This window comes from Onychostruthus taczanowskii, unplaced genomic scaffold (assembly GCF_017590055.1).
Source record: "Onychostruthus taczanowskii isolate IOZ18803 unplaced genomic scaffold, ASM1759005v1 scaffold11, whole genome shotgun sequence".
In the NCBI taxonomy this organism is placed as follows: domain Eukaryota; kingdom Metazoa; phylum Chordata; class Aves; order Passeriformes; family Passeridae; genus Onychostruthus; species Onychostruthus taczanowskii.
This window is the reverse complement of record NW_024497629.1, coordinates 1,132,987-1,154,179: the sequence shown is the minus strand read 5'-3', so window position 1 is coordinate 1,154,179 and position 21,193 is coordinate 1,132,987. Positions and strand designations below refer to the sequence as shown.

Here is a 21,193-nt window from a genome sequence, read left to right as displayed (position 1 = left end):
ATGGCAGTGCGGGACGCTGCGCGGCCGGGCGCGGAGGGATCCGGCCGTGCCTCCGCCCCGTCTGTCTTCGGTGCCAGATCAGGACTGCCGCAGCGTTATCCCCACAGGTTTCTGTGCCCTATCCCCACCGGTAGCCGGGTTCCTGTTTCCACGGGCGGCGTACCCTCAAACTGAGAGGCTGTGTGTGATGGACTATTTTTTTTTTTTCAGTCACGGAGGGGCGGTGCGACTGATGTGAGGTGCGAGCAAGGCGCGCCGCGCCGCCATTTTCCCCTCAGCGGGGCTGCGCTTTTCTTATAGCCGCTATGCCGCGGCTCCTGGGGGTTCTGGGGCTGTGTTCACCGCCCCAGTGCGGGACCCCGGCACGGGGGTGGAATGTGTGGGTCTTTGCTGGCCACCTGCTCTTCCCTGGGGCCTGCGGGACCCGCCCCAGGGCCGGGCAGGGTGCGGGGCGAGCCGGGCCCAGGGCTCTCAGCCTTTCCCTTTCGCCGGCCTTTGTCTCATCGCTGCCTCCCAAGTGCAGGGCCAGGCCAGGACCCTCCGGGCCTACCCGCGTTACGTGTTAGCTCAGCATTCACACTGTAAAAGGTTCTGTTCGCAGAGCTGCCCTGCTCGCACTAGAGACTCGTTCTCTCCGTTCACCTGCGGCAAGGCGAGGGGGCCAAGGCGTCAGTAAAAGCTGTGCTTGTGCAGAGGGACATCCGTGCAGTGACTCGTGAGCCTGCGTGGCTGAACGGGGTTTTGAGAGGATTGGGGCATATAGAGGGTGCTTATATTTGTCACAGAGTGATTAAAATGTGTTTCCTCAAACTGCTGCAAAGCCTCGTGTTTGGGCACAGAGAGTGTAAATTTTAGCAGATGGGTGTTGGGGGAAGAACCTCGTTTTACTGAGAAGAGAAACCTGGCTTTGAAACTTACTGATACAGAGTTGCACTGCTGACAGCACAGAAGGATGCTTGTTTATCTAGCAAAGATTTTTAGGCTATTCTCAGGTTTAATCATCACAGAATGGTTTGGGTTGGAAAGGTCCCTAAAGATCATCTAGTTCCAACTCCCTGCCATGGGCAGGGACACCTTCCCCTAGACCAGGTTGCTCCAAGCCCCATCCAGCCTGGCTTTGGACACTTCCAGGGATCTGGCACAGTCAAACAAACGTCCTGATACAGGACAGCCAACCTGCTCATGGGATTTGGCATCTGCAGACTGCAACCACTAGATTGACTAAATGCTTGTTTTATCCACTCTGATTCTGGAAATACTCTATTTCTGTCTGTGATTAAATCTGTAGTTTCAAGAGCTGCAAAACAGCTGCTGTCTCATATCAGTGAGCCCTGCCTTTGCAGAGAAGAGTGTTGGCTTCTCTCAGCAAGAGTCCCAAAAAAGCAGAAAAAGGAAGGATTAAGATTCAGTGGAAGCTTGAGTTGCGAAGATTGGTTGTGGGGGGAAATCTGCTAGAGTCTTTAGCACTTGTGGGTTCCTGGAGGCAGATTGCTACACAGGCACATTCTCTGTGTTTGTTCTGTTTATCTACCCTGGCATCCCAACTCTGAGGAGGTCAAGCTCCTCTGCTTTGTGCTCAGTCTGTCTTTGTGAGGAGAATGGACTGCTTGGAGTTGGAGGAAATCCGTAAATGGTGGCATGACACAGGAGCCTGTGGCACCTGGGCATGTATGGAGGATATATTGCTCCTAGGAAGGCGGGTTGGATTTTTCTAATGTCAAATCTATAGCATGTCAGGTACCCAAATCTTTTCAGCCCTGGCTGTTTGCCTGTTAGTTTTGTATCAGAAATTGGTTCTGTGACATTTGCTTTTCTTCGAGCTGGCACTGAGACTGATGTCATTTGGGTTTTGCCTTTTCTTTCTTTTATATGTTCTCTGTATTCTTCACAGATGTATTTGTAACTCTGTCACTCTGTATTAGTACCTAGTTTTCCCAGTACTTCTCCAGGGCCTTTTCCTAAGCAGAAAGATAAAACAAATTCCAGAGCTCCAAGCCCCAGGAGGTACAAGGCCCCTGTCCTGTCTTGGCTCTTCCTGGGAACCAAGGCTGAGAACAACTCTTTGTGGTACATGCTCATGGACAAAGTACAACTAGTGCTGAAGGGGGGGCTCCAGAGAAGGGGCTTGGCCCTGGGGGGAATTGCATCACCACTTGTCCTCCTAATTGGTGCTTTTTATCAATTATGTTAATTTCCTAAAACCTATAAAAGTGTGCTCACCCCTGGGAGGGGGTGGGCTTGTGTGTGGACATCTTTCCATACCTGCCTCTGAAAGCCTTCAAATAAAGATCCCCTTTTATATTACCTCCTTACTAAAGTTATCTTGAGTTTCATTTCCAGTTTGGGAAAAAGGCGACAGGACCAGGTGACTTCCTCAAGTCCCTTCCAACATATGCTCTCCTCTGATTTCTGACTCTTTCAGTCAGAAAAGAAAGGAAAACATTGCTGTGAGAATGGGGGAATTTCCCAGCAAATGTTTTTGTCATGGTACAGAATATAAAATGAAAAGGGAATATAAAATGAAACAAATAGAGATGTAGATTACAGACTTTACCTTGAATTGATGGTAAGAAATTTGAATCTGCACTCCAGAGAGGTAAGCTGGGAGTCAGATATTGTCACTAAAGTGCTGGATTGGACAGAATAAACTCTTAAGTGTTGTCTTCTACCAAAAAAAAGTTATCTTCTGTGAATACCTGAGAGTCTTGTCAGATTCTTGTAACTAGATATTGCAAAAAATAATTGAATATCAGATTTTATTTTTTTTTAATAACTGAAAGATCTGTCTGAAGACTTGGGATCAGTATCTCTGTAGAAATAAGCTTTTCTTTTGTTCCATTCTTTACAAGACTAATGTTGTGAGTCTGTTGTTTCCTGGAAGCAGTGTGTCTCCAGTGAATCTGAGATAAACAGGGGTTTAAATGGAGGTTCCTGTAAAGAGCATTTTGCCTCTGTGGTTCCACTGTCTCTGTTATAAATCAATCCAGATATCCTGATGCACATACAAGAGAGAAGATGGAATCTTCTGAGTGGAGCTGAGTTAGCACTTCAGCATAAGCTTCATCTGGTGGAACTAACTTTAAAAACCAATAAAATGTAGCCATAGTGGGGTGTGGCAGTTACTTGGAAGGAATTTTATCTGATTGAAAAAGGAAAGAAGTAATAGTCTGGAGGTGAAATTTGATAACTCTGAAATGTTTCCAAAGCTGACAGGCATTTTCAAATAATTTGTCAATCACTGTTCTTTGAAACAAAATGTACTATCCATGGTGTGTGGAGATGAGGACAGATGGTTCCACAGAGGCAGTATCTGATTGTAAACCTGGTACTTCATCTCTGTGTTTTACTTACTGTGACAGGAAAATGCTGCAGGTATCAGCATTAGAAGTCCTTTAGAGATCTGTTTCACTGCTCAGTAGGAATTGTAAGAAAATTTAGATTTTGCTCTTAGTACAATATTTTTTATGGGTTTTGATGGTTTTATTGTTTTTCCCAGACCAATCCAGCCATGGGTAGTGTGAATAACTCAGAAGGTCCCTGGCTACAAAGATTTGCAAATGGGAAACCTGCGAGAAGACCCAAGCGGCAAAAGCCTTGGAGGGTGAGTGATCCCCAGCATTCCTTCAGCTGTAGGTTCTGCTCTGAGCAACACAGAGAGCAGTATCTGTACCTGGGACCCAGGTGTGTAATGGGGTCCTGTGCTGGAACTGGCCACCCAGTCCCACTGAAATCCTGACAGTGTTTTCTGGTCTGTGCTCCCAGACTTCCATGCCTGGCACGTGCCTGAAGTCATCTGTGAGCCCTGAGCAGGAGCTTTGTGCTTCAGTCTGTTCCTCCACAGGACACTCACAAATGGGTGTTGCAGTTGTATTAATTCCTACCATTCCATCCCAGTTTGTGCCTTGGTTGTGGAACTTGGATTAGAACCTGATCTTTGTAAAACAGGTTGTCCTTTTATGCAGATCTTTTGCTTTCTTTACATTTATCCAGAGGTTTTCCTCAGCACCAGCAGAGAGGCACAGCCAATAATTTTGATTGCAGCAGACATTTTGGGAAGGAATATTGCCAAAGATTGGCTAACACAGAATAAAGGTGGTCTGTTGTGTAAAGGTGTGAGGGAGGAATTACATAGAAATTATGAAGGGAAGAATGAAAAATTGTTATATTCAAAGTTCAGTAAAATCTGGGAGATGTTTGTCATGGAGAAGGAGAACAAAGAATTCTAAAAATAGCAACAGATTCAATGGGTTTTATTGAGCACTTGCATCCTTTTGAGGCAGCTTTATTAACTTACTTGCAGTTTGGTATGTGGAAAAGTTTCCCATAAAACCTGAAACAAGCTTGTGACTAGTTAGAATCACAGACTCATGGAACAGCCCAGGCTGGAAGGGACCTTGAAAGATCATCTCACCCAGCTTTTCATGGGAAGGAGACAGCAGATGAGGGGATCCAGCTCCCTGTGCAATTGCACCTTGAAAACCTTCAGTGATGGGGAGTCCACCACATCCCTGGGGAGGTTGTTCAGTGAGTGATTGATCTCACTGTAAAAATTTATTTCTTACATTGAGATGAAACATCTGCCAATGCAACTTGTACCTCTTGCTGTGGCTTCTGGTGAAGTGAGAGCTTCTATCCTCTTTGCAGCTGCTCTGTAAGTAGTACTGTGATGAGGCTGCCCCTGGGCCTGCCCTTATCCAGGAAAAGGGACTTCATTCCATCAGTCAAAGGACATCCAACTCCTTTGGTTCTTAAGGATTTTTCACATATGTATCATCCTGAAGGAGAGCTCTTTTCCTGTTCAGCAGTGATGGTTCTTAGATGGAATGATGGCCATGTCTTTGTGCTGCTCTTACAGCTTTAAAAAGCATCTGTGACAAGGTGAAGTAAATTCATCAGGCATAATACAACATATCACTTGTTTCAAATAGTAGGATGTAAGGGTCTTGAAACATGCCAGAAATTTAGATTTCCTCTTTCTCATTTGTTTTTGGTGGAATTTTTAGTACTTCTTGTCTCTTCCTTGCCTGCTCTGGTGTGTGATGTCCTGCTCACCTTAGTGTAATAAACCTTTAGGAGCATGGAGCTGGTCAGCAGGGCCAAGGCAGACATGACTGAAAACTACACTGTCAATTGGAATTAAAAATCAATATTAAGCACAGGGAGTAGCAGGCTAATATTCCATTCTATACATAAAATGCATTCCATCCCCAAATGATAGATTTGGTGTGCGTTGCCTGTACTCCTTGTCTGGAGTGCAGGAGTTAAAGAGCCACGTGTTTGGCACAGGTGAGAAACAGTGGCAAGGAGGAAGTGGTGTTTGGTCGTGGTGAGGAGCAGCCAAGGAGGTCTGAGCATCTACATTCCAGTTCTCATTGCAGTTCTTCCAACACTCTTCTGTTGCTACTTAACCCAACTGTTCAGAGCAAATTTGGCAAGGATTTGCCAGCTGGGTTGTGGTATAATGTGCCCTTAATTACGACACTGGTAATTATTTTGAATTCAAAAGTAAATCTGACTCCTGCTCTAAGTCCTGCTTTCACCTCATGTGGGCTATTTTTCATGTTTTGTTAGGCAGCACCTGATCAAAGCCGAGACATCATTGCTTCTGCTCAGTGCATCTTGGACAGAGAAAATTTTGTGAGGGTAAGAACTGTGCTCTTTTTTCATTTGCTGTGTGCTTTCCTGCGTGTCAGTATTTTTAGTTCCTAATCAGTGATTCATGAGAAAATGTTAATTGCTTGTATTCTTGAAAAACTAATTTAGAGTTGTGAGTTTCTGATCTTTTCAGTCTACTCTGGATAGGACTGAAGTAGTAACCCTAAATGTGAATCCCAGGTGACTTAAACTGCCTGTTTGCACTAATTTTTGTCCTGTGGGTGTGATAATTTGTGACAGTGGTGCTGTGAGCAAAGGGCAGGAGGGCTGCTCTGACCTGATCCAGCAGATTGCCAGTGCTGCAGGGAGGGTCCTTCTGCTGCCTGTCTTGCACAGTCTGGTGCTTGCAGCCCCCTGCTCTGCAGTGACTTCAGCTCAATAACCTGATGGGAAAAAGTGAGTAATTTTCTGCCAAATTTGCACCACAGCTTCAAAAATTAAGGGTCTGAATGCCAGAGCTCTTGAAAGGAAGGGCAAGCTTGGAAATAAGTGGTGGGAAGTGGAGAGAAGGAGGAGCAGAAGGAAGGGCTGGAAAATAGATGCCTTGGAACAGTGAGCAGTCAGGTCAGCCAAGCTGCAAACTTTACATGTGGAATCTTTACTGTCATTGACAATAGTTTCTATGGTTTTTATTTTTCATTTCTTACTTAAGGAGGTGGACAGATATTTGAAGCACACTGATTTCCTAGAGCTGAGAAAGACAGAGCTTCTCTACAAAAAATATCTTGAGAATATTTCAGAGCCAGTTATGCAGAAAATTAAGGACCAAATGGACAGCCAGTCAGAGAAAGAAGTATGGAAAAGAAGACGAGAACAATTCTCTCAATATTTAAACTACTGTACAAAGAAGGTATCAATGAGAAACACATTTCTGTCATGGAGGGGGTAGTATCCAGAGGGTTGTGGACAAGTTGAGGGGTTTAGCTGTTATTCCCTGTTTGTTGAGCAACCTGGACTTCAGATATACCTTGCCTGTAACTTACTTTTCCCAAGGACTTCTGTAATGTTACAACTGTGTACATTCACCAGCAGCTATGAACAGCAGCATTGCTTGGTGTAGTGAACACTTGCTGGGGTCTGAATATGGTGAGACACCCTGCTGAGGTGTGTTTGCCTCTGTGGGCTGGACCATTTAGTGGGAAAACCTTGAGCTCTGTCAGCTCAAACCAAAGGCTGAGTGAGCAGGATGGGGGCTGCACTCTCAAGTCTCAGGAGTTAGCTACAGCAGTACTGCAACTCTGTTGGTAGAGCATGAGCGAAATGATTTTGTGGCCTTGGATGCTACTGATCAAGCTTAAAAATATGGGAACAGGGAGATACAAACAATTTTGTTAAGTCTGAAGACAGGTAATGAACCCAGCTCATGGATTTTGTAGTTCGGTGTGTGTCAGTATTCACAAAAATTGCAAATTTCAGTCACTGTAGAAAATACTTGTTAGTTTTCTTCGTTTTGCTCTTAATTTGACACCACTCTTGAATATCAGATCCCACAACTAATCTTTCTGCATCTCAGGAATGAAAAAAAGAGAAAAATAAAAGCAGTTATGTAATCTGCCACAAAAATAATAGTTTATGAGAGCAGGCAGTTGTTGTCAGTAGAAACCACTGCACAGTGGAGTTGTGAGACTGTAAACAACCTACTTATCCAGAAATGAAAATACCATGGGAGCTGTGTTGTTTTAAAGAGACCAAACTATCTTTTTCAAAGGCCTGATGTGACAGACCCATGCAGTTAAACTGCATGGAATGACAAAGAACTGAACCAGTCCTGCTGCTGAAGTCCTGGGATTTAGGCTGTGTTGGGGGTACTCTGCATATCTAGGTCTGCATCAGTCCATCTTGCAAGCTGCTGTGCCAGGTCAGGAATTTGCTGGGTGCCCTCCAGAAGCAATGGCTGATGTACTGGGATGTGTCCTGCTGTCTGAAAGGGAGCAGCAGCATCAGTGGTCAGCTTCTACCTTTTCTCCTTGCTCTGTGGTGTCAGAATGTCTGAAAAGCAGGCTGAGGCCCTTCGTATTTACAGGACACGTTATTTGCATGTTTGTGTTAACTGTGGCAGCATATGATAAATTTTGCAGAACTTGAGACACTTGTGTGGATTAGTTAATGTTGTTAATTCTGGACGTGTTTTCCCTTCCCTCCCTTCTTTTTGCCCATTTTCTTTTGCTCTCTTTCCTGCTGTCAGCCTTCTCCTTCACTTGTGGCAGCGTTGTTGATGAGATGGAGCTGTAGCCTAGACCATGAAGTGTGGGTTCAGGTCTTTATTCCTGTGTATAGATGGAAAAGCCAGCTCATGAAGCCAGACATGGAGCTGGTACCTTGCAGATCAGTGACCTGCCTAAGGCTGTGGCTGGTTTTTCTTTTATTTTTAATATCTGTTTTGCTGACATCACAGAATATTTTGACTTGGAAGGGACCCAGAAGGATCATGATGCCCAACTCTTAAGTGAGTGGCCCATTCTGGGATCAAACCTATGACCTTGGAGTTATTAGCACCATGCTCTGACAAACTGAGCCAATCAGGGCTTCCTTCTCTGGAAAAACATTTTCCAATAAAAAAAAAAAATTCCATTGTCTTGACTGTCCTAGTTAAGGATAGCATTTTAGCCTATCCTTATTTCTGGATGCTTCATGAAATCACTTGTTATGTATTTATACCTGTGATAAATTAAAATGGATGGAGGAATTTTCCTGTTACAGTTCAGTCACTTTCTTTCTGAGGTGCAGTGTATGAAAGTTGGGAGTTCTTTTTTCACAGAATTTGCAGATTTCAACCACCTCTGGTGCTGTGTTATGCTGTGCTGGCTCTGTTCCACCCAGGCTGGCTGCTCTCAGTGTTGTAACCACCAATAGCTTCTGAGACCTGACCCAGTACCTGTTCTCCCACAGGGCTATGTGTTTTTGGATGATTATGACCCATCAGAGTATGATCCATTCTTCCAGAAGACCTGCACAGACTGCTGGAAGGTGTCAGCAGGTTTGGAATCCCACTTTGATCAGCAGGGGGTTAACAGAGCATGTTACTGATGTGCTGCTCTAGGGAAGCATGTTCTAGTTTTACTAACTCACTCCTACTGCATTTAAGCCCAAGAGTGTTTGAACATGGTTTTCACCAGGAACACAGTCTGGATCTATACTAAGCCCAGTTTTTGAGGCACAGTAGCAATGGCAGGGGGAGGTTTGTTTTCCTCATTTCAAATCCATTGTAGCAGCACAGGGGGATGTCCTGTCAAAAAAAAGCTGGAGAGTTCCCAGGCAAGCTTAGTGTGTGCTGTGTAGAAGGAAATAATCTGACAGCTCAGCTATCTTTACAGAAGCATGGCAACAGCTTTTCCTTCTCTTTAAAGGGTGGAATTCATCAACGAGCACAATCACAGAGAGAGCCAATGATGTCACCTATACTCCAGCTGACCACAGCAGCAAGTACAGCCATCAAAGGTACCCTTTACAAAATAGGTTACATGCACTGCCAAAGCAAGTGAGAACAGGCCAGGCAGGTCTTTGGGCAAACTGCAATAAACTTACTGTCTTAAACATGTAGTTCTGAAATGTTGTTACCCAGCAGCCAAAGAAATGTCTGACATGCTGGGCCTCTTCTTGCCAGATCCACTTCAATGCTCTACAAGCCAAAACCTCCTATTTTAGGAGGTTTAACTTGTGCTGAGATAAAGCTGTCAATAAAGACAGTGCTGGTGTTCTCTCCTGGAGACAGTGTTCAAGCAGTAAATCAAATTTTAACATACGTCGTAGGTGTTTTGAGAAGGCAGGAAATAAGTAGGGGAGGGGAGTTGGGAAGTGGTGTTCAAAACATCTGGCGCTTTCTGGAGAGCTGGTGCTGAGCAGCAGCTGCTGCCAGTGCCCTCAGACCCGACCCTCTCCTGTGCCAGTGCAGTCCCATCTCCCTGCTGCTGCAGCTGCTCAGCAGCTCTGGGCTCAAAGCCTGGAAACAGAATTTTCTCTGTCCTCCAAACTCCCGTTGTACAGACACAATCTCTCAAGTTGCCAAGAGTTGAGTTTTATTTAGGATTAGAAATACTGAACCACAGAAAACTGTTAAATGTAACAGAGGTTGCCTCGGTAATAGGAGGGTGCACAGATGGCGACTGGGTGGGAAACTGCCAGACTTCAGGAGGAATTTCTGCACCCGTGGAAAACAAGGGCACAGGCTGCTCAGAACTGCATGCTGTGCTTCTGCAACAAAGCAGTTTAAAGGAGGAAATAGAATGGTTGCAATGTAACAAATATTTATAAACAAACTTTCTTTTTTTTTTTTTAAACCATCCCTGATTTGGTGCCAAGAGCAAGTTTTTTGCTTTCATTTCAACCAGTTCATGTTACAGTTTATATTGGGGTGACAGCTCCCCAGAGCAAACCTTTTAAACTTGTGATAAACTTTCCTTGAACAAATCCTATAAGTTTTTCTCATTATTTCACATTCCCCTATACAATAAAATATACTTTTTTAAAATCACTATGCATCAATAAACATCTGTAGACAAATTCATAAACTTATATTTTACTCTCTATATACATGTTGGCAATGTCAAAGCTTCAAGATTCACATGGAGGTCTGCAGACCAAGGAAATGTACACAAATAACTTAGGAAAAAACCCAAAGAGCTGAAGAACATTTTGCCACATTGTTGTGGGTCACAGTATTTAAAATATTTTTTCTAGCTATTCTTCACAACCACATTGTCTCAGCAGAGAACGATAAATCAAACTGAAGCAGAAAGAAAAATCAAGTAGCAGTTACTGATTCCAGTGCAGAACTAAAGTCAAGTAAAGAACTACGCTTGATTCTTAAAAGAATATACAATATATTGGAGACTTCTCCAGTGCTAAGGCTTCTTCAGCATTTAACCGTTAAAACGATCATCCTGAGATGGGAAAATTCCAGTGGATATCACTTGTAAGATTTCAAATGGAATGATTCTAGTGCTGAGCTTAAACCATTCCTCAGTCTGTCTGTCAGACTAAGTGGTAAAATATACAAACAGCTTGGTGCCACATTTCTATATAATACTTTTTATGGCCCTGATAATGGAAACATTGGCATCCAAACCCAAGATATTCCAAAATAATAAAAAGGCACTGAGCTATAGTACTGTATTTACAGTAACATTTGTGTTTGCATAGATCAACATCAACTTGGAACACTGCAAGGAACTAAGCACAACCAGGAACTAAGAGGAAATAAAGAAGCAGCAGGAATTCTTGCTTAATAACCAGCGTGGGACAAGGAATCTTTTACCAAAACACGTTCAGGCTCTTAGCTTTAGTTGTCCTTCATGAATTATAAAAAGTCTTCTTAGAGGAGTGTTTTCTGATCAAAGAGCTGCAGGTCAAAGCGCACCCACACTTCTCCTGTCGGAACTTCATGCAGCAGTAAGTGTTTAGTTGTGGGGCCTTTGCTTTCTTGTTCTGTTCTGATTTTTGCTACTGGAACTTCAGTGCGACCCAAAAAATCTGTTGGGCAAAGGAATTAGAAATTTCATTAAGCGAAGATATTGACCATAGAAAATCTGAGTGAGGCAGGTTAATGCAATGTTGTGGGGTACATGCTCACTTCCAGAGCACTGCTCCCAGGCTTCCAGTTGGATTGGACCCCAGCCCTGTGTAAACCAGCCAGCAGTGACAAAAAGGGGCCTTTTCAGAAGAGAACAATGCTGTGGAATGAGGATGTCATGGTTTGAGCTAAGTGCTTTAAAAATACTCTTAGAAAATACCCTTTCAGAAACACAATTTCAAGTGTTCAATTTCAGAGCTGGCTGGTCAGCTAACACTGATGGAACTTGTTTGCAAATCAGCTGAGGTGCTCAAAGGCAGTAAAAAAATCAAATATTTTGGCTCAGCCAACTTTTAATTATGCCTATATATCATGCTTTTTACTAGAACAATCTTCAACAATTACCCCTTCTAGTAGGTTTCAAGTCCTATTCAGGAATGATAGACCTGTGTGGCTATTTCTTACATGACATCTTTGTGTGTGTGTGCATTAAAAGGTTCACTGTGGACTGAAAAACGAGACTCAGCTGTCCAGCCAGACTCACATTAACCCACAGGAGAAAAGACTGAGCTATGGTTACACACAAGGCATCTCAGGTCAAGGCAGCTCCCTGCAAATTTGCAATAATTGACTGTGTGTCAGAGCCCTGAAAAAGCACTTAACCTTTTAGAGAATATGAGAAGCAACTGACTGCCAAAAACGTGCTCAGTTTCCAAGCAACAAGAAAGCTGATCAAGCTGTTGCTGTGGAAAATATAACCCAGGACCTTATTTTTGAGCACCTATTGTGAGTAGAACTTCTGCTTTCAACTTGTCTGTCTCCTCAGTCTGACAAGAAAATAATTCTGTGTCTGATACAAAAGCCAGATTGGGATCAAATCTGACTGCCTGGAGTTACTGGCTCTGGAAGGCTGTTGAACCTCCTGAGTACTGAGGCATTGTTTTCACCTAACATTTCTCAGGCAGCAGTCAGACCTACAGGCTCTTGAAACTGCTGCTGAGGAACTGGGTAGCCCAGCTAACAAAAAAGCATTCTTTGTCTAAATACTCACACTTACCATCAGGTGAGAACTGATCCCTGTCAAACATGGTGATACACAGGACATCCTGATAGAGATCCTTGATGAAGAACTGGCAGTTGAAGTTCCACTTGGGATTCAGGGTGTCCTGCAGGGTCCTGGTAGTGTAGCTCTGTGAGCCCATGCTGATCTCACAGTATGGGTTGCTCTTCCCTAAACACAAAACACAGAGTGAAACCCCTCTGCAGTGCAGAAGCTCCCCCTCCATCTGCAGCCTGCCTGGACACACATCAATGCTGCTGCCAGATGATGTGGATCAGGCAATCCTGTATCCCAGAGCAGCACAGAGCTGGTTCTTCACTCTGTCCTCTGAAGCTAAAGAATGGCTATTTCATACAGAAACTGTAGACAAACCACAGGGATTCCCAAATGACCAACTCCTCTCAGCAAGCCTTTCCAAATGTTACAGGAATAAAAGTGCTCTGAGACTTTCCCTCACTTACCATTGGGCTTACAGGCCTTTAGTTCCGTTGCTTCAATCACGTGCACCATCAAGCGTCCTATTCCTGAGGTTTTCTGTGAACGAGCTGGGAACAAAGAGGTCAGAAATAAACAGACTGGTTGGAACTGTAAGAACTGGTAACAGATCTGAAGGAGACACTGGCATCCTCCAGGAAATGGCCTGCCCCTGTATCCAGGTGGACAGAGGGAAACACAGAACTCGGTGGGTACCTTGATAAGCCTTTTCACGTTTCCTCTTCTCCGTTTCAATGTACTGCTCTGACGCCGCTTTGATTTTCTGGACCCAGGCAGTTCTGCAAAGAGCAATCCCTACAGTCAGGGTCATCCTACAGGCAGCAAAATCTTCAGTGACTGTACACTCTCCCTCCTCATTCTCCCCTCCCTAAATTTTAGAGGCATCACAAATCAAGTCAGTTCATGGACTAAGGTGATGGAGTTTTTTGACTTAATCTTATGCCAAATCAGCCTCAATAAATGGACATGGAGCTGCTGTTTTATTAAAGACTGCTGGGTCACATTAAAGACTGCACAGGACTGGGGAAGGGTCCTATGGGATGCTGGATTTTGCAGCCCTAAACTGTTCTTCGATACAACTGAAACATCAAGGAGCAGCAGATGGGGCTGGAATACTGCAAGAGCTGCTGCAGAAGCAGAGCAAAATCAGAGAAAACTTCTCATTCAAATGGGAGTCAAGTGAGTTTATTTCCTGACCAAGAGACAGCTCTGTTCCTGAGCTCAGAGTCCCTGTGTCAGCTCACTGGAAACATAGCCTGCAGCATCAATGAACAAGTTTAAGCTCAGATTTGCATTTTCACTACTCACCGCTCATTAATGTTGTCAGTTTTAAGTGTGTAAACTCTGTCAATGTGTGATATGTGAAAAACTGGCTCATCACTTGAAGGGTCTGTGGGCAGCTTCACGAGGACTTCATTAAGGAAAACCGGCTGAAAGAACAGCAAATGTCACCATGGCAGCATCACCCCCTGACAATAGGCAGAAACTCTATATGCATGTTTAAATACACTGTTTTACTGTAGGGAAAATGGAAGTCAAGGACACAGGACAATGAGATCACCATGTAAAGGATGCAAGAAAGGGCTGAGAGAAAAACTTCTCTGGCAATTCACCCCATTCTGCTTTCCTAGGCAAAGAGCTTTGTGAAAGGGGAAGGAGTGTGCAAGCAGAGCTGCAGTCTGGAGCTCCGAAATCCAGGAATCTCTCAGGTTCTCTGTGGGAAAGCAGCCCTGATACTTAAGCTTATGTCTCCAGTTTCAGAATCTTCAGAACACACAGTGTGTGGGCACAGAGACTAAAATTTTGCATCTTCTACTATTTTCTGAAGGACAGGAATTTTCTTGTGGATGCAGGAACCTGTGCAAATTGAAGTCAAGGCTCCTGCTTCTGAACATCCCACTCAGCTGTTCAGGCATGATGCTACTTCTGCCCCTTCCCCCAAAGTGGATGGAATTGTTAGTTAAAACAAGATGCAGAAGTCTGTCCTTTTCCAAGTACTAAGCCAACATCATTTGTGCATGTTGTTTGCCAGAACGTGCCTGTGTGACAGCAAAAGGGGCACACAGCTAATGCCAGTGGGAGAGCAGCATTCCTCATCAGAAGCCAGGACCCACTGTACCAACACTTGGAACACCTTGACTCACTCACCATTTTGTACATTTTGAACTGGGAGTTGGATTTTGGGCTGAACAGTTTATCGGATCCAGAAGACACAAACTGTTTAACCATGTAGGTGAGCAGCAGGAAGTCATTGAAAAGGAATCCATACAGCTCCTTACTGCTTTTGGCCTTGTACAGCTTCCCACTGTGCAGGAGCTTCCGTGGTCCCAAGCAGTTTGTGAGGGAGTTGAACACAGGTTGCTGGGAAGAGACAAAACCCATTAGCAGCAGCAAGTCTGTGCAGACATCAGCTCCTGCTCCTCTTCACTGTGGAGATTGACCAAGCTGCTGAAAATGCTCTTCTTTAATTTTAATGAATTCCATTATAAATGAAGAGAAGGGAACTGTTCTGTGATCAGCTGTGGCCACAGCACAACTCCCACCTCAGAGAAGATTTAATCTTTACCAAAAACACACAAAGAGATGACCAGATGGAGGCATTTACTGCATGGCCCCTTCTGTGTTTGAGAAGAGGCTGCACAGGCTGCAGTCAGGTCACCTCTTACAGCTGATGAGGTGATGGAACAGGACAGACCTTCTGGGGCTGTCAAGCCCTGGTTCCTTATGCAGTGGAGAACTGTCACACACACCTCAGTTTGAAGGCTGTCCTGAAAGGTACAGGAGCCTGAACACCACATATCCTTGAGGATCTGGCACTGAGGACTGCTATTCCCTGCCTGCTTGAAGGAAAACCCTGGGAAACACACACTAAGTGAAATCCTCCTAAGTAACACCTGACTTAGCCCAGTGGCAGCATGATCAGGAGTTCAGAGAGAAGAGTTATTTCTGTCTGTTTAATGGTCTAAATGGTACCAGCTGATACCAGCTGATACCATTTTAAGCTGATAAATCAAGATTTCTCTGCCACTACAGTCATGCAAAAACATTGGTTCATCACGTTATGGCTGTGACTAGAATTCAGTAAAAGCTTCCCTGCCTAGAGCTCAGCAGTGGATCACGTTCCAATAAGGGATGTCAGCAAGGACTCCCTCCCCAGCCTTGCTGAAATGACTCTGAAAAGCCCCAGCCCTGCAGAGCATCAGTGCAGGTACCTCAGCAAGGCCTTCACACTGGACGTGGGCCTGGATCCATTCCAGCCTGTCCGAGTTCTCCTTCTCCCGCACGCCCTCGTTCACCTGGGAGCACAACTCCTCTGCACGCTCCAGGGCGAGCCGGAGGCTACTGTGATCCAGGTGGTTCTCTGGAGTGTTTTCTAGAATCTGGTGTGGATCAAAGAGGGGAGAAAGCAAGGTAAAAACAGAGGTAATCCTGTCAGAGCAATCCCCATAAAGGGACAAGCCTTTATCTTGGCTTTTGCTATGGAGATCAAACTCAAAGTGTTCACCTACAAAACCTCACTTGGGGTACTCACACTCTTTATGAGCAGGGGGTAGCGTGTTATCCTTTGCATGGGTTTCAGGAGGAAGCTGGAGAGGGGCATTCCTTTGCAGCGAGGGTCCAGGGCAAGTTTCTGTGGTGCAACCCAGAGATTTAGCAGAGACACTGCATTAGTCATCAGAAAACAGTTGCGTCACTGGCACCGAATACTGAAAATTCTCTGATCAAATTCATTTTTCCAGGCATTCCAAGAGATCTTGGATTTTTTCAGTAAGCAAACAGTACTTGTATCTACAGGAAAGCTGGCAGTGTCATTGCTTCCAGATGCTTTGTCAGCATAAATCACAAGGTCATTGTTCATGCAGAATCCTTACATTCAAAACTGTTCCACCTTTTGTTTTGACACACAGGCTCCACTCAGGTTGAAAAAGAACAAAGCAATGAAAGAAACAAATGCCTGATGTCAACTGTTCTGGCAATTTTCCTTTTATGGCCTAAATAAATTAGCTAGAGAGAAAGACAATGTTATAAAGAGCACACACAATGTTAGCCATGGTCACCATGTAAATACACCTTGGAAGCTTCTTAGCTATTTTTGCAGGAGTTTACTCTTCTGGGTTATTTTGATGTGGTCGATGCTGGTTAGATGGGCTCCTGTCACTGAGGAAAGGAGAGGGCACAAAAGCCACTGAGTCAGATACCTTTAAGTAGTCTTTGAAATCGGCATCTTCGTCAGTTTTCTGCTGCAGCAGGGAGGCTCCGTTGAGCTGGCAGCTGCAGAAGCGGATGTAGGCCTGCATGTGGGACAGCTCTGCTGCCAGGATGTCCCCGATCACCTGCACCGGCATCTTCTCGCCTCCGGTTTTCTTCCGCACCCGCAAGGCTCTGCGGACGAGGAAAGACCAACATCCAGCTTTGCTGCCAAGTCTGCGAGGCCTAAATCACAACCCTTACAGATCCACCTCTGAAAGGACACAAAGCTGGCAGGTGAATTGCCTTACAGCACAAGCACTTCCAGGAGCTGCCAGGATCCTGCCTGAAACCCCAGGAAGCCACCCTGACACAACACCCTGAGTGAACCGTCTCCCTGACAGAGTCTGGGGGACTGGGACTCTCCTTTGAGGTTTCTGGGACAATCAGCATCAATCTCTACTTTCAACCAGTATCCCATTCGGTGAATTACTAGCCACTGTATCTTTCTAAAGATTATTTTTAGAGAATAAAAGGTTGCTTTGCAGAAAACTGGGAAGAAAAGCTCCCTACTTTTATGTAGGTCCTGTTTCTAAGATATTACAGCAAATGTACATCTGTTCTTGCTGTTTATTTCTCCCTCTCTCTTATTACAGCTCCTTTTGAAGCAGTCTGACTGCATTCAGCTGTTTTGAATGCAAGCATCCACAGGAAATAACCAGCAAGGACACAATATTGACTGTAAACCCAGCAAACTTCTGGGGAAAGAATGACAGAATAATGAAAAGGAAAATGTAAGACTGCAGGTAAGTACTCACTTCAATAACTTTGTATTTGACATGATGAGTTCCTTCCAGTTAACAAAGATCAGCCCCATTTCTCCTTCTGTGAGACAGCCTGAATCAGCCATTGGTTTTTGGAAAACCTACAGACAAAAAATGAGCAATTCTTCAGAGAACAGAAACAGCTCAGCCTCTTGCTTAGCCCAGCAGTGACTTTTTTTGAATGCTTAGTGTCTAATTTCTCAGCAGTTAAAAGCAATTTCTTACTAGCACTTGTGACAGCTGTTTCCCCTGAGGATGTGACCCCATTCTGACACTGGCACCAGCACTTGCAAAGTGAGGACAAGCACTGGGACCTGCAGGCTGACAGTTCAGCATTCCCATTCCTGTGATTTCAGTATCAATCCCTGCACAAATTACACTCAGGCACTGCTCCTCTCCCCGGACCCAGAGCACTCAGGGTCACCCTGTGTGCAGAACCACAGCTGCTCTCAGGGGCCCTGAGCACCTCATCTCTGAGGAGCAGAGCACCCTGTGACTTGACTATTTAACATGTGCCACACTTCACCACACCACTGTTCTGTACAGAGAGCTCAAGTTGGACACCCAAAAGCACTTAATGCCCTGCTGAGGGAGGTGGTCTCGCTTCCAGAAATAAAACTGGGGAGAAGGTACATGATAAGCTTTTATGGTGCTTCCACAGCCCAGTGCTTGACACCTGGCCCCAACCCATCATCTGGATTTGGAAAACAGGAAGGTCTTTGTAAGCTGATGGGTTTCACCAAGTGGTGCTTTTGCCTGGTGAGCAACCACATATCATTCACTGGAAAGGGAGGTGCCTGCACACCTTTCTTCCTCCATCATCTCACAACTCGTAAGAATCCCTTTATTGTTATTTTGCAGTACAGAGGTGTTCTTTTTCCAAATGCACTTTCACATCCAAGACATCTCACCTCTACGACGAGCTGCAGATCGTCCATGTACCTTTCTTCCGTCTGAATGAGCTCGTGAATGTAGCCCTGCCTTTTCCTTTCCATGGGCTGCATGGTGTCAAGGCTCTGGAGATCAGCACACCCTGCAGGAAGTAAGTCAGGAGTTCAGATCCCACTAAAGGCATTAAATCTGATGAATTAACAAAACTGCACAAGCATTCAGCAGTCTATGGCTCAGACTATACAGGCACTGGTAAACTCTCTCTGCAGCAGCAGCAGGTTTCAAAATCAAGTGATGTAGCAATTGACCCCCTCCCTTTGTGTCACTTTTCAGTCTATCACCTTCTTACTTCTTTGAACACCCCTTGTACTGTGAGGCAGAATAAGAGCTCCTGACTTGTCACTCCATTTGTCTCCTCATGACTTTTCTCATCTCTTCTGCCACACCAATTTAAAACTGTGATTTTCTCTTACCTTGAGCAATGCCTTTTTGGACTTTATGATCTTAAAGGTCTTTTCCAGCCTTAATGATTCTATAATTCTAAGTTGTCTTTTGTGAGATGAAGTCATAGAAAATGTGGCTAGTCCTGACTTAGGACATTGCACCTTTAATCCCCACCCTATTTCTGAAGTTCTCTGCCTTAGTTATTGATTTATGATACAAACCACCACTACAAATTTGTAAAGCTGTAACACAACACTGTAGTTGTATAACTCACAGCTGCACAACTTTTATTTTTCTCAAAATGAGCTGGAAATATATTGAATTATTTTCATGCATCAAGGATGAAGAATCAAAATCATGCACAGGAACACACTGACAGTCAATGACACAAACCCCAAGTTTCTGTCACAACATGCAAACCCTGCAGCTTCACACGACTCTATCTCTACTGGATGTTAGTAACCAAGACAGCAGTGTCCAAACTTTAGTAACCAAACCAAACTGGTAAAGCCAGAGTGGTGAATGAGTTTAGCTGGATAAAGGAGAGCACAGAAAGTCAATCTGATCCCTCTGTCAGTCATCACACAGCAGAATATTGCAAAGCAGCAGGGTGGGGGAAAAGGAAAAAAGAAGGAACAATTACAGAGTGTTTGAGAACATCCATCTATCACTGGATGTGATGGCATCAGACTGCAATACCAGGTGAGCTGTGGGTTTTGCAGGACAGCAGAAAGGACATCACAGGGACTCACTTTGATCCAGCAGTTCTAGAGGAACAATACTTCATGAAGGTTCACAGGAGTTGTGAAAGGCAGAATGACCTACAGCAGGAAGGGCTGTGTCTCCCTTGTCACCCTGACACTCCTGGCACACAAGGATGAGAGTATTCACTGCCAAGGTACAGATCTGCTCATTGGAAGGCGAGTTAGTAATAAATTTGAGGGAAAAAAACCCAAGAAACACTGAACATTAGGCTGGACTTGATGTGACAGTGGCCTATTGGGAACCTCACAGGCTCCTGAGCTTCCAGCTACACCAGCATCAAGGTGCTCTGAAAGAGCAACTGTCAGCAGAAGAGAAACTCTTGCCAAGTGAAATTTTAGGACACCATAACAAGGAAACCCTTTGAACAACACAAAGAAGTAAAACAGCAGCAAAGACAAAACTAGACTGAAAATCAGGACTTTTCAGTTCTGTTTTGCACCCTAAGGAGGATCACAGATCTTAAACTTTCTGACAAGGTTTGAAAAAACACCACTTTTTAAGAAGAGATGAGGGATTACAGCTCTTTTGATCACACAGAATACTCCTTCTGGCCTTAGTTATCCCCAAAGCTACAACCAGGCCAAAATTAGATGAGAAAAAGGAATGAAGTTACAGATAAAAGTGATTCCTGCAAAGTTTGATGTCTCAGTCCATTGAGAGACAGTCTGTGGCCAATGTGCTACTTCTGGATTCTTGTGTCACTCTTCAGTATGTACAGGACTGAGTTTAAGCCTGGGTACTAAAACATGGAATTTCAGGACAATCCAAGGGCTTGCACGGCAACCAGGTATTAATTGTCCAGATTTGGAAGTCTCAGCTTTGGCCAGTGGCTCCCTTTCCTACTGCAAGGTGCACTCCTGTGACAGAAGCAGGGATAGACTGAAGCTCCTGTTGGCTTGTCCCAGCTGCTGGAACAACCCACATGCTGGGATTTGGGTCTGTCTCATGCTGACCACTGAAAGTTGGGGCCAAGCCTGGGAGAGAAATGGGCCTTTTTATGCATTAAAATAGATTTGGTTTATAAATTTATTATCAGATGCAAAAATTCAGTCTCATTAACTGGCTCCTGTGCTAACCTTGTGTTTGGACTGCCAGCTTCTGGTATGAAGGGACAAATGCTACTTTGTATTTAGTATTTTATATAATTTTATTTTTATAATTTTATTTAAACACTAGTATTTAGTAGTGAAAACACTCCTAATTTTGATAGCTCTGATGATACTGGCATAAAAACACATTATGCAATCGCCACATTTTATTTTAGAGAGTGAATTCAGGCATTTGAGTCTGAAGAGAAAAACAAAAAATAGAAAAGAGAATAAACCAGCCTAACGAGTGCATTTGCCAATGTTTTCCCTAAGTGGCCACAGCAACCCATGGGCTCACTGATGCTGAAAGGGTGCAGCTACACTCTACCCTTCCTTTCCTTGCATCAGTTCTGGCACTTATCTGCCTCTTTGCTCACATGCTGGCAGCAAACAAATCCCAAGGGGGGAAAAAGAAAACAGCAGTTTTCTGCTGGTTTAACAGCCAGGAGTGTGCATGGAAGCAGTAAAACTGCCTTGTTTGGCAGCAGAAAGCTCTTGGCTTGGCTTCCCTCTGGTGAAGCTTCATCCCAAGCTCCCCAGGCAGCCCAGGAAGAGCAGTGGGATTTCTGGGAGTGTCTGCAGCATGGAATTGCGGTTCCTCTCCTGCTCTGCTGACCAAGAGGGATACCTGCTCTCTGGTGGGGAAGCCAGCCTGCCTCTCCCACCAAGAGCAGGCAGTGCCAGGCTTTCAGCCAGCCTGGGGCACAGCCTGCCCAGCTCCCTCTCCAGAACACTCACCACAGGAGCAGGGGGTGTCTGGAACCTTGGAAACTCA

General features: G+C 44.6%; 2 protein-coding genes across 7 annotated transcripts in view; one reads left to right on the top strand and one right to left on the bottom strand.

Annotated features, from left to right (window-relative positions):
• On the top strand, window positions 1–10,845 carry FAM228B (family with sequence similarity 228 member B). The gene is made up of 7 exons (XM_041419984.1): window positions 1–159; window positions 3,497–3,601; window positions 5,572–5,643; window positions 6,308–6,505; window positions 8,545–8,632; window positions 9,003–9,133; window positions 10,795–10,845. The coding sequence occupies exons 1-7, from the start codon at window positions 1–3 to the stop codon at window positions 10,843–10,845; spliced, it is 804 nt and encodes a 267-aa protein (XP_041275918.1).
• Window positions 9,650–21,193, bottom strand: part of ITSN2 (intersectin 2) — an 80,399-nt gene continuing 68,855 nt past the window's right edge. For all 6 annotated transcript variants that reach the window (XM_041422117.1, XM_041422149.1, XM_041422132.1 and 3 more), the window contains 11 exons: window positions 18,142–18,263; window positions 17,225–17,331; window positions 16,418–16,601; window positions 15,751–15,849; window positions 15,431–15,598; window positions 14,367–14,579; window positions 13,527–13,648; window positions 12,915–12,997; window positions 12,686–12,769; window positions 12,222–12,395; window positions 9,650–11,124 (listed from right to left, as the gene is read on the bottom strand). In XM_041422117.1, the coding sequence (XP_041278051.1) occupies window positions 10,967–11,124; window positions 12,222–12,395; window positions 12,686–12,769; window positions 12,915–12,997; window positions 13,527–13,648; window positions 14,367–14,579; window positions 15,431–15,598; window positions 15,751–15,849; window positions 16,418–16,601; window positions 17,225–17,331; window positions 18,142–18,263 (1,514 nt within the window). In that variant the 3' untranslated portion in view covers window positions 9,650–10,966. The remainder of the gene's footprint in view (window positions 11,125–12,221; window positions 12,396–12,685; window positions 12,770–12,914; window positions 12,998–13,526; window positions 13,649–14,366; window positions 14,580–15,430; window positions 15,599–15,750; window positions 15,850–16,417; window positions 16,602–17,224; window positions 17,332–18,141; window positions 18,264–21,193) is intronic.